Here is a 12762-nt window from a genome sequence, read left to right as displayed (position 1 = left end):
AGATGAGTTTTTTTTGTCCTGTTGGAAAATTTTCCATCCATTAAACAATCTGGGTTCTAATCAGCCAATCTCCTGTTTGTAACCACAGATGAGTGCAGAAAACCTACCTTCTACAAATTACACAGCTAAATAAACAGAGGCCCTGTTGGCAGCAACTTCCTTTACATGCATGAGAAGGTAATAGAGACCAAGAGCAGACACTGGAGCATAAATTCGTGTCTGACTGTATCTCAATAATTTGTGCTGTTTTCCTTGATTTTATTAAATAACATCATTAGATGTTTCTGGTTTTAAATTTGGTGCATTAAAAAAAAAAAAAGGCAGATGTGGAGGATAAATAATTCTGATTATATATTTGTATGCAAACAGTTCATCAGTGTGCTCTATATAATGACTTCCCACAGATTTTGAGATGTGGAAGAGAATCTGCTTTGCATAATCTTTTGCCTATAAACTGTAACTGGGTATTTATTATACTTATTTTTCCAAGAAATGTTGCAACTGAAACACAAGGACAAATGTGTCATTTGACCTGCATCAGCAGCTCAGATTCATGGTCTTACTAAAAAAGAAATCTTCACCTTTATTAAAAGCTAAACTGCCTTCTGGGAGAAATGAAGGCCTGGCATCCTCATAAAAAGATTTCTGCAATGTAAAACAGGGTCTCTTTTCTTCCATATGGGGAAGTGATCAAGTTTTTCTGCTACCAGCCAAGTTGCAAAAGTAAAAGGGTGGCAATTGTCCTTGCTTACCTCATCTCAGGGGGCATCCAGTCCTTTTCAGCTGACAAAACAGTGGGAGGAACCCCACTCAACCAATGAAAGGGAATTCTCCTTTGTGTCTGTCACACTCCAGGTATGGAGCAGAGTTGTCCGAGGAGCAGAGCATCCACAGTACTTGCTGGCCCCCTGTAGATTTGCCTGTCCCAGATCCCTTAAATTTTTTATCTTAAACTAATGTTTGCTTTTACAGGCTGGAAGGTGTTAATGAGCTTTGTCTATTATCAGAATGCAAGGACAATTCTGGGATGCTCCTACACGTTACTCAGAGAAGTCCTGGGAGTGCTGTGCAAAGGGTGTGAAGAGCTGTGCCTTCCTGCTCTTGGGTTGAGGAGAAGACATGAAGTATGGCCCTGCTCTTACTGCAGGAGGGTGGACAGAAGCATCCACTGTCTGACAAGATCACACCTCTACACTATAGCCCTAATTCTGAGCCTGCAGAGGGACAGAACTGCAGGGGTGATAACTGCCTTTCCTTAAGGAAAGCATCCAGGCAGAATATCAGGCAAATATAAATGGAGAGAAATAGTCATATTTTGTGAATAAGTCCTCACCAACTGGTGCTTTGAACTACTTTGGCCAAAACACTGGAACATCTCTTCTGGCAAGAGGTAGAATTGCTTATTGTAATTTTTTCTGCTGTTCCCTCCACCTTTTTTGATATAATTGCCCTTGAGCAGTGCTCTCACTGGAATATGTAACAAGAAGGGAAACGCAACTTTGGCACTACTATGTTCAAAATAAAATGTGAGGTGGCCATCAAAACGCCTCAGCTGACAGGGACAGCAGGGGAGCACCTCCCTGGAACTGACACCAAAGACAATTTCAGTATTTGCTGGAGACATGATCTTATTTAGCTGGCTCTCAGGTGTCAGTTATGTGCACACATCCTCGCAGGAGCAAGAAGTGAGATGAAAGGGAGAGATGATGCCTTGAAAGAGCCCAGCAGTGTTAACAGCTGTGTAAGATGCACTAGTAGAAAGTGTGCAAAACCAGGCCTCTTCTGCAGCTGTGTAACCCCAGAAAAACTGAAATAATAACCATTAAACCAAAGTTTGGAAACATTTTATGAGGGCAAATAACCTCTAACAAGTACACAGAAGCACTGCAGTTCTGAAAACCACACACATCTATAACTGGTTTTATGTTTATAGGAGAAGGTAGAAATAGTTTCAGGCAATATTTGTTTTGCATTTAGGAGATACAGAAATTTGTCTGCTGGTGGTGTTGATGTTTGTATGCTTCTGACTCAGTCAGAAATCCTGACTCAGGATTGACCCATAAGCAGCAGGAAAAAGTGTGTTTTATGAAGCAGTGGGTTAACTAAATCTAATATGGTTTGGAACAAGCCTGAAAATGTCCTAATGGTCACTCACTCAGTGATCACAAAGCACACAGACATGAGATAAGAAGAAGGGGTCGCTCGTGCTATGGGCCAATCTCAGCAGGCTGCTAGGGGTGGTACAGATAACACTCAGCTGTGTTCCCACAGAAGCTTTATTGAGTATTTGGATACAGGAGTCACCACTTGTCTGCAAGCAGAAGGATCAGGTCTTTGCCATGACAATTTCTTCCATGACTTAAGTTCTAGAGAACTAGGAGGAGGTTTTTCTATTGCACAAAGCGATACATACCTTGTGTTTGCAGAAGTCAATTTTCAGTGGAAATATCAGCATTCCCTTTATATTTAAAGGGAATATAATATATTTTATATTCCCTTTTACATTTTGAACTGCTGACTGTAATGAGGGCAGCTTTAACCATTCAACAGAGGTCCATCTTACTGCAAGTGTCTCTACCCAGTCCTCTAGGTACGTAATAGACCTCTGGAATCAGAAGAGCTATATGGCTTAATCCAAGCTCTTCTCCATTCCAGCCTGGGAAAAGGAAGCCAAACCAAGATTTTATGCTGCAATCCAGATAACCTGTTTCAGTTTGACTTGGATCACATATAAACAATTTTTCAGATCTTTGTCCCAGCAACCTTTAGAACAACCTCTACCAATGTGTTTTTGAAGTAAAAAAAATAAAATTGGGCTTTCAGCTAGGGTAGAAGAATACAAGAGATGTGAACATATGGACAACATACTCTAGGTCAAACCCTTACCAAGCCAAATATTCCCATAACCCTACAATAATAAAATTATAATAATAATTAAGGGCTAATTTAAGGAATGTACAGTATTTACAGTCATTAAAAGTAGACAGAAGATACTAAGTAATAGGGGATACAAAGTAAAGGGATATTAGGATAGAGCTAGGAGGAGATTCCCGGGCTCTTTCCTATTGTACTATTGTTTCCTCTGATACCTTGAATAGCAAATGCCATTCAGGGCCTACCTAGATGTTCTCATGAGAAGAATCCCTGGAGAGAGGTTATCTCTAGCACAAGGCTAGAGAAATTCTATCATCTTGTTCCACTCAAAGTCTACAGCATCTTAAAAGGAAGCCCATAGCAGCTGATGGGGCTGTCTCCCAGCTTAGCAGGAGTCAATAATGCTCTCTGCTCCCATGGATGTGGGAACTAGTCAAAAGCAGTTGTCTTAGATTACATGAATGAATCTCAGAAGAGTGGAGTTCTTTCTGTAATATCAGAAATAGTCAAATTCATTCCTCATGCCAGTTCACTTCAGTTCAGGTATGAGCTGAGACCAACTAATGTCTGTTCCTAAATTTTCATCCTCAAGACCAGGAAAGCTGATATCTAGAAGGATTTTACTGAGACTGTCATTCATGGTGTCCAGGATAAGGCCCTCCATGAGTGACCGGTTTTCAGTAAAGCCAGAAACTGTCAGTTCAACAGAGGATTGCTTGGAAGTGTCACGAATAAACGCTGGAGAGCTTGTGAGTGGCACAAGGACCATATCACTGGATTCTGTATTGAGCAGTTCTCGAGGAGAATCAAAGAGAGGATTTTTAAGAGGTGTGCTGTTAAAACCCAGCAAGTCCTGGTTGTCCTGAAGGGGTGTGAATGGCAACTGAAGGGTTTTCACTGGACTGAAGTCCAGCTCATGACTTCCTTTGGCTAAGGAAGCAGATTTCCAGGGGTCAAGGACCTCTAGTGAAGGGGTAGTAGTGGCTGAAACTTTGCTGGGAGTGGAAGAAACGGGCAATTTGCTGAAGATGTCTTTGACTGGTGTTTTAAAGGCCCCCTCTTCTCCCTGCGAGCAGCTGAGCTGTGATATATTCTCAAGGGGCTGGTTTTCCTGCGGGAAGGGACGGTCTGCCCCTAACTGGAAAGGGTCAAAGCTGCTGCTTTCTGGCAGAACAAGGACGGGCTCTTCTGAACAAGGCAGTGCCAGGCGTTGTTTCCTTCTGGATCTACCCACTTCCCGCTTTTCCCTCCTCTTTATAACTAAAGAGTCAGAAACTGCTTTAGATGGGGACTTCAGTGTGGTGAACTGTTTCCTCTCCTTTGTGGATGAGTCTGGGAGGAACAAGCTTGGCTCTTCCTTGACCGTTACGGTTGAGGCAAATGGGGACAGCCAGGGATCCAGCTGAGAGCCTTCTTCCTCCTTTACACAGGCACCCTCCGGGAAAGAAGACAATTCCTCACCAGGCTGGGAGCTGCTCTGTATGGAGTGGGCTGGGGAAAATAGACCTGCATCACATTGGCCCTCCTCCTTGACAGCAGCTGTGGGTAAAGAGGGCGACTCTTCTGCAGACAGTGACATCTACAGTGAAACACAGGTGACATGCAGTCAGTAAGCAAGGATCTAAGCTACCCAAAAATCCAAATAACAGTGGAAAGAAAAGAAAGGCATTTAAGGTCAGCAGAGAGGGTAAGAGGAAGATATTCAGGAAGCAGTAATTATAACAGACGGAGATTGATCTCTGTGAAGCTGATAGAAAGAAGCCTAAGGATCACATGGCAAGGATTCTAGCTAAGTGACAAAGTCATACCCCTTCAGAGCACTCCTGCTCTGAAGAACTTCTGAGAGTACAGGCAGAAGGAGAGCTGAATATTTCTGGAAAAAATATAACCCCTTTGATTTTTTCTTACATTATCTAAATGGGAATAACAAAGTGAATGAGGACAGCTTTCTCAGAAACCAAGGAAAAGGGAGAGAAAAAAAAATGAGGTTATCAAAAGAAAAAGAGCACAGGAGAAAGATAAATCATAGCTGGAGAGAACATAAAGCAGCAGGCATACAAAGGAAATAGGATTATGGTTAGACAGGATGGAAGAAGCTGAAGCTTTACAATGTCTAAGCATACAAGAGCAGTCAGTGAGATGCCAAGAAAAAGAGCTGTTTAATAGCTGTTTTTCTTGAGCCCAGAATAACTGTGAACTTCACAGAATTAGCAAACAGCAGATACGGAAATCCTCTGGGAAGAGAATACATGAAATATATTCCCTTTCAGAAGTTCCTTATTGTTACTTGTCTAAAGAGCTATCAAAAATAAGAATAAAGCCATTCCTCCCATTCTTCTTTCTTCACATCCCAGCAGTAAAGAAAAATTTTCATGATCAAGCCATCGAGCCCCTTCCTCTAGTGAAATATAGAAACATCCTTAGAGCAAATAAACTAGCAGGTAGTAGTCAGCCTAGAGACAGTAAAGGATGGCAAGGATTATCACTAGCTAGTTCCTTGATAGGAGCTTGGAGTTTTAGAGCACCCAAGTAAAGACGTGCAAAGGAGCCATATGAAGAGAAGGTTCATTGAAGGCAAGAGATAGAAACAAAAGTAAACAATACATCCAAACAAACACACCCCTCCTTAAAAAAAAAATCCCCATACCCTTCTCAGAGCCCTCCTCGCCCCCCTTATAAAAAAAAGAAAAAAAAATAGGGAAAAAAACCAGGAAAAAACCCCCACACCAACCCCCCTGAAAACTCCTTGGAAAACAAGAAACCAACCTTTGGAGCAATGCACACGCGCTTATTGCTCTGCAAAGTCTCTGAGCTGCTAAGGGATGCTCCCTGTGCCATGGACAGAGGAACCTTCACAGAAGGCTGCAAGACAAGAGGCTGACTCAAAGGAAACTGGATTGGAACCAGGTAGGAGTTGACACGAGGAAGCAAAGGCTTCATCTTTCGGCCTGGAAGGGAAAAGAAGGGACTCACTTTTGCCTGTTCTCCACTGCTACCTCTTGAAACCCAGGCACCTTACAGGAAGTCCTTCTAGATATCCCAAAAGAAACATTTGATCAGGTCACTTGCCTTCTCTGCTAATTTTAAGGATACAAATACCAAGCCAGAAGCCTCATGAACAAGAAAATAACCTTTCATGCAGATCCTACTCTTCAAGTTTGGGCTCTCACCCCATTTGAGTGCCTAATGCCCACCATCTCACCAGCACATCCCCTCTGACACAACAATACTGCTTTCCATTTCAAACCTGACAGTAAGGAACATAAAAGCTGGCAAACAGGGATAACACACTGCACTTGTATTCCTGAAGAAATCTGGGAGAATGCCCCAGGCTTATTGGATTGATTCTTTTTGGCCTAGACTGCTGGGGACACTTACGTGAATTCTGGGGTTCAGTTTTGATTCCCATGTTCTTCAGAGGATCTGGGAGACGATTCTTTTGTTGCTGCAGTCATTGTGAGATAAGTAAGAAGGAGAAGGAGAAAAGAGAGCGATTAAAAGAAAAGAATCCACATTTATTCCACTGCCTCACTGAGAATTGTGAAACCAGAGGTCTGTGCTGGACTAATGCAAAGAGAGCAGCTGTTAGCACCCAGCACTCAGGCTGGCTCTAGGTCTGTGCCACTTGCTGGTTTGCAGCGATGCCACCCCAAAGCCAGCTGCCCACCAAAAGCTGTGTAGGAAAAGAGACAACATGACAGAGCTGCTCCAACTGCAGACTCTACTGCAGAAGTGAGCTGGTTTTGGCACCCTCAGTGCCCGAGGAATAAGATGGCTTTACTGAATAAGAATAAGATGGCTTTACTGTATATTGGATGTCTATACAAACCATGGACCAGATAGGTGTTCAAATGGAACACCAGAGGCAATGGGATCAGAATTCTGAGCAGATGGAAAGAAGGCCAAGGTTGTAGCTGTGACAGAAAAGTGTTTGACTGGATGCTTACAAATTCTTCACTGCTAAAACAGCTGAATGCGAGAGCAACAGCAAACAGGTTAATCTTTCCAAGAGTCACTCACAATGCAGTGGGTTCCAAAATGAAAAAGAAGCACAGAGAGATCCTATTCTCTCTGCACTGAGCCCCAGAACATATTGGAACTGTTGCCATGGAGATGATTTTACCAGAAATCTGTTTGGGCTTGTTCTCTGAAGCCTATTGGTGTCCACTGCAGCCTACTTCAGCAGTAGACTTCCAAGTTGCTCAAAGCTGCCCAGCTTTACCAGCTCAAGAGACTGTACCATCAGAAGGCAGTCAAACATTGGGTACACCCCTCTCCCTGCAAAGGGTAAGCATGGAGCTGTATGAATAGATGCAGCAGTGACCCAGTCCCCCTCCCCAAGCCTGTTGTCCTTTCCTTCAGTGACTGGCAAGAAGAGAATGGAAGATCAAGCCCCGAGCCAGATGGTAATTCTTACTGATTCAGAATACTCAGGCGATGTTGGTGACCCCAAGTCCAACGGCTGGTGGCAGAAGGCATTGAGCAGAAAAAAAATTCAAGATGAAGTTATCAACCAAAGAGGGAGACAAATGGGACATTTTAAACTTGTACAATCTGAGCAAGCAAAAGTTAATTCTACCCACCCACTGCAGAAAACACAAGAGTCTAAACACACCTATACAAGACTCCCATGCTCTATTTCCCTAACAAAATCTTCCAAAAATACCTGTTTGGGCTAGGACAATTCTATCCTATGACTGACTTATCAAGCAGCATAGGAACACCTGGTTGGCCTCAGCGGAAATCTTCTCATTAGGAATTTAAATCAGGCCCATGGAAAGAAGTTGAAAGAAGTTGAACAACTTGACTATTATATTTGGCACAACATGTGAAGAATACACACATCTCACAGAAGCTCCAGATCAAAAGCAGAGCCACAGCACCTTTTCTTTCAAATGCAGAGCTTGTCTATTTGTCAAGTGAAGTGACTGAATCCAGCTTCTACAAAGAGGCTGATGTCAAAGCAGCTTAACCTTACAGTTAAAATAAGGTGCATCAGGCTAGTGTGGCATTTAGAAACTGGATAGCCTGTCCTATTTCCTTTGCATGAGACAACTCACCTTAAATACCTGGTCCAATGTTAGGCAACGGTTTGCATCAGGGTGAATAGTCCAGAAGGAGATTTTACCATTGGCAGATGTCTCACGGACAAACATATCATGAAGGGACAGGTTGTGCCGGATGGAGTTCTGAGGAGAAAGGAGTGAGGGGGAGGTTGAAAACAGTAGTTTTGTTATCAGCACAGCAAGGCCTACCTCAAAATAGCTGCCCTAGCAGAGGGATTACATTCCAAAGTGCAGACAACATCAAACTTTCATGTTCACAGTGTACCCAGCCAACCCTGTCATCAGCCTCTTATTCTATGTACTCTTAAGATCCTTATTCTCACTCCAGTGATCAAACATCCCATCGTCTTGTTTAAGAAGGATAAGACAAGAGATAAAAGAAGTGGTACAGTGAACATCTGGAGTGAGAGTGTATTGAGGGTAGAATGTTTAAATGAGTTTCCATCTTGCTTTGCAGGCTGGGGAATAACTTTTCATTTTGATCCAGAAGGAATGTAGCATCACCCACAGCAACTTGAGGGCCTGCTTGTTACCTTCCAACCTGGCTTAGCTACATGTTTAAAATAAGGGAAATGATCCTCAATCCAGGTATAGATGTCCTTCAGCGTCATGCGCTTCTTCTCTGTGCTGTTGATGGCAAACTGGATCATGGCCATGTAGGAGTAAGGAGGTCGTTCTGACACCGAATCCTGCCATGAAGAGGACTCAGCAGCAGTAGGAATAGCAGCAGCAGCAGCTTCCTCTTCAGTCTGAAAGACAGAAGGGGCGATACAAGAATGTTCATGAAGCTGAGAAAAAGGCCCATGGAACATCCCTGGGTCCTCTGGCTTCTGCTGTTGCTATAATAAGGTCAGTAAAGGTCAAACTTGAGTTACTTAGAGATAGCGATGCCTAATTCTTCCAAGTATTATGATCCACGTAAATTACTTATCAAAAATTTTAGCACATACTCTTGTATTCTCCTACTCACCTTGACACTTTCCTGCAGAGGCATCTGATTCTCTTTCTCTGTGTCTTCCTTCACAGAAGAGGGATTTAGCCCATCAGATCTCATCTTCCCCAGCCACTGGATGTTGGTGAGGCTGTTGTCCAACACAGAGCTCATTGTCTCGCCACTGCCTGTCGGGATAACAGGCCCATGTAATAATCACAGAATAATTTAGGTTAAAAGACTCCTCCAAGACCATTTGAGTCCAGCCTGTGACCAAACACCACCTTATGAACGAGACCACTGACTGCAGCATCCAGTTGTTTCTTGACCACCTCTAGGGATAGTGACTCCAAACCTCCCTGGATAGTCTGTTCCAATGCTTGACAACCCTTTTAGGGAAGAAATTCTTCATGATGTCCAATCTGAACTTTCATTGGCACAGCTTGTGGCTATGCCTTTTGTCCTGGTATTTGTTGTCTAGGAGAAGGCATCCCCCACTGCTCTACAGCCTCCTTTCAGGCAGTTGTGGAGAGTGATAAGGTCCCCCTGAGTCTCCTTTTCTCCAGGCTGAACACCCCCAGCTCCCTTAGCTTTTCCTCATCAGACTTGTGCTCCAGACTCTTCACCAGCTCTGTTGTCCTTCTCCGGACAGGCTCCAGCACCTCAATGTCTTTCCTGTCATGAGTGGCCCAAAACTGAAAACAGTTTTGAACTCAGAACTTAAGGTGTGACCTCACCAGTGCCGAGTACAGGTGGACAATCTCTGTCCTGGTCCTGCTGGGCACACACACTGGCTCATGTTCAGCTGCTGTTGACCAGTACCCCCAGGTCTTTTCCTTCTGGGTAGTTTTCCAGACACTCTTCCCCCAGCTTGTAGCACTGCCTGGGGTTGTTGCAATGCAACTGCAGGACCTGGTACCTGGCCTCATTGAGCTTCACGCAATTTGCCTCAACCTATGGATCCAGCCAGTCCAGATCCCTCTGCAGAGCCCTCCTGTCCTCCAGCAGATCCACACTCCCACCCAACTTGGTGTCATCAGTGAATTTACTGAGGATGCCTTTAATCCCCTGATCCAGACATTGATATACAGAGTAAAGAGGACTGGCCCGAGCCCTGAGGAGCCCCACTAGTGACTGGTCACCAGCTGGGTGCACCACCATTCAGCACCACTCTCTGGGCCCAGCCAGTTTTAACCCAGTGAAGAGTGAACCTGACCAAGCCAGGGGCTGCCAGCTTTTCCAGAATAATGCTGTGGGCAGCAGTGTCAAAGGCTTTACTGAAGCCCAGCTAGGATACAGGCACAGCCTTCCCCTTGTCATAACCCTGCTTTCTCACAAGTAACCCTGCTACCCCTCCATCTCAGCTGCCAAAAGGAAGGCACCAGTCACACTTCTAAAAGATGGTATTGTAACACTAATATTGTGGAAGGAATTCACCTTGAATTCCTGATTTCATGTGTAGTTGCCCAAATTCTGAAAAGAGCTGCAGTCTTAAAAACAAACACTCAAACCAGACTATTGTCAACCAAAACAGGACAATGTTCATCTAGTACTTCAAGAAAGAGAAAGACAGCACAAAACTTAAGTCAGAAGCTCAGATGTTTTCTATAAAAAAAAATATGTCCACTATAATCCTTTAGATTTCACTACATATGCAAAGCTATGTAGATTATTAGAATCTAATCAATAGGTATTTTGTAATTAACAAAATATTAATAATTACTGCAAATCAAGAAGTAAGTGCTGCACTCCTTGGCCCATTTCACATCTCCTTGTCTGTCAGGACAAAAAAAAAACCAAAAAAACCAAAACAGGTAAAGGCTACATACTGTTGGTCTCCTGCTCCTGTCCAACCACAGGATCAGCTCCTGAATGCCAGAGCGCTGTACTGCCTGAATGACCAGGTGTCTGTGCAACATTCTTCTCTCTTTGTTGACTAACTGCAGCCTTGATGGCTGCACTGGCTTTCTTCTCTGATGGGAGATGCTGCGATGGTGCTGGACCTGCTGAACGGGATGTGCCCCCACTGCTAATGAGAATGAACTTGTTTGGGCCATTGTTGCCACACTCTTTTCCTTTTGCTGTCAATGCCTCTATGATGCTCTGGATATCAGCATTTGTAGGGATGGCCACCACCTGTGTGTTGGGCATTGTAGGGTGGTCAATTATCTTTATTCCTGCTGGGAATTTCTGCAGGCCACTGTCCCTTTTGTCTCTGGGTTGTCTGTTGTGTTGGTCTTCCTGCCTGTGCTCCTGCTTAGGAGCCTTTTCATCCTGACCTCTGTTCTCATCTCTTGCTGAAGTACTGGATTCATCGTTCTGTGGGAGGGTCAGTTTTCGTCTTTTGAGAATTAAGGGCCTGCGAGGGCTGGTCCTCATTATTGATCTATACTGTCACTCTCCATTGAAAGGGAGAGGAACAAATCCTGCAAAACAAAAGGTACAACATAAAGGGCACAGCAAATCATCTCAAGACCTCCCACAGAGCACACATTCTCAGCAGTTGCTACAAAGCTAGAAACACAAAAGGAAAATTAAAATTGAAAGCATTTAATAAGACTGACAAGGCTACTGAAAAATCATACTCTACCTTCTAACCCTTGTGTAAGCAGGATGGGAGATTTGCAGAGTGGATAACTTGCATCATAAAGTACATAATAATGAGCAACCTGTGTATGTGCTTTACAAAAAGACTTGGCTATAGTGTGACTTAACCAGAATCAGCCAGCAAGCTGGAGGGGAGATAGAATATAGAAATACCAATGCTGATTCTTAGAGCTGATTGCTCTAAGCAGCAGATTACATAACCTACATGAAAAGGGAATTTACAGATGGTTTAAGATCTGAGAATCAGAGATTAGCCTGAACACTACAAAGGCACACAATAAATGTGTAAGGTATACACACAATAAATGCAGCAGAAGTAAGGTGTTTTAAGCCAGACACCAAGTAAATGTGCTTCTAATTCCTTTCGTAGATTTGTTAAGAACCACATAAATTCGTCATTGGGCAGCATACAATTTAGATGTAAAACTTTTGGACAACAGGTGGTTTAGACTATAAAGTTGGAAGCAGAGGAAATAAAATTCAGAGATACTGCTTCCAGGGTAAGATGCTGTAAGAATACTGCTAATAATGCCATCAGGAATTCAGTGGACCCTGTGCCTTTCTGCAAGCTATACCAGAACAATATACAAATTGTACTTATTGTTTATCATTAGAGGTGGCAAGCAGAATAGAAACAAATAACAAAAAAGGAGGCCTTTTGCATTGGTGGATTTGACGGGGTCAGCAAGAAAACGAGTAAATTCTCAGTAAGAGAATTTACACTGATAGAAAGCAGAGTGAGCAGATAACAAGTCGAGCTGATGCCCTACGTACAGGGAGCACACAGGCCAGCGATCACTCCACGCGGGCTCTGGCAGCCGGCACAAGCATGGCCCTTTGCATCCGCTCCACCCCCTTAAGGAGACGCAGCGCCAAAGGAAGAACCGGAGCCAGCCTCCCACAGGCTGCATTCCTGTGAGCACTTCCCAGGGAGGCCCCGATCTGCTACCCCCGTACAGACCCGGGGGCACCGCCGTGTACGCGCGGCCCCGAGGGGGCAGGGAGGGCAGCGCCGAACGCTCCCAGCTCCTTCTTCACCCGCCCCAGCCCCAGCCCGTGCGCTGCCGCCCTGGCCAGCAAGCTCACCTGCTCCCGCGGGGCCTTCCGCCCCGCCCGGGCCTAGGCGCTGCCCTCTCCCGCCCGCGCGGTGGCCTTAGCGCGGCCCTCCGAGGGGTGCCGACCCCTGCCAGGGGCCCCGGAGGATGGTGGCGGGCACCGGTGGCGACTCACCAGCTGCGGGCCGGGGCAGGGCCGGGGCAGGGCCGAGTGCCCAGCGCAGCCCCA

General features: G+C 44.7%; 1 protein-coding gene across 1 annotated transcript; it reads right to left on the bottom strand.

Moving 5' to 3' along the window:
• Window positions 1-3403: 3403 nt before the first annotated feature.
• On the bottom strand, window positions 3404-11292 carry FOXM1 (forkhead box M1). Its single transcript, XM_041414156.1, has 8 exons — window positions 10701-11292; window positions 8911-9059; window positions 8474-8689; window positions 7935-8063; window positions 7292-7336; window positions 6253-6319; window positions 5641-5822; window positions 3404-4453 (listed from the first exon to the last, which is right to left on the bottom strand). Exons 1-8 carry the CDS (start codon window positions 11248-11250, stop codon window positions 3404-3406), a joined length of 2388 nt encoding a protein of 795 aa, XP_041270090.1. The 5' UTR covers window positions 11251-11292.
• Window positions 11293-12762: the final 1470 nt, after the last annotated feature.

The sequence above is a fragment of the Onychostruthus taczanowskii genome, unplaced genomic scaffold (genome assembly GCF_017590055.1).
Source record: "Onychostruthus taczanowskii isolate IOZ18803 unplaced genomic scaffold, ASM1759005v1 scaffold44, whole genome shotgun sequence".
Lineage (NCBI taxonomy): Eukaryota > Metazoa > Chordata > Aves > Passeriformes > Passeridae > Onychostruthus > Onychostruthus taczanowskii.
The sequence above is the reverse complement of the archived record's forward strand: the minus strand, read 5'-3'. Positions and strand labels throughout refer to the sequence as shown.

Bases quoted from the DNA above. Each gene is read 5' to 3' on its own strand.
- FOXM1 (XM_041414156.1), bottom strand. From the start codon at position 11,250: ATGAGGACCAGCCCTCGCAGGCCCTTAATTCTCAAAAGACGAAAACTG. The intron at 9,060-10,700 runs GTATGTAGCCTT...TTATCCCGACAG, and splicing joins ACAGGAGCAGGAGACCAACA to GCAGTGGCGAGACAATGAGC. The intron at 6,320-7,291 runs GTAAGAATTACC...CAATGACTGCAG, and splicing joins CGCCTGAGTATTCTGAATCA to CAACAAAAGAATCGTCTCCC.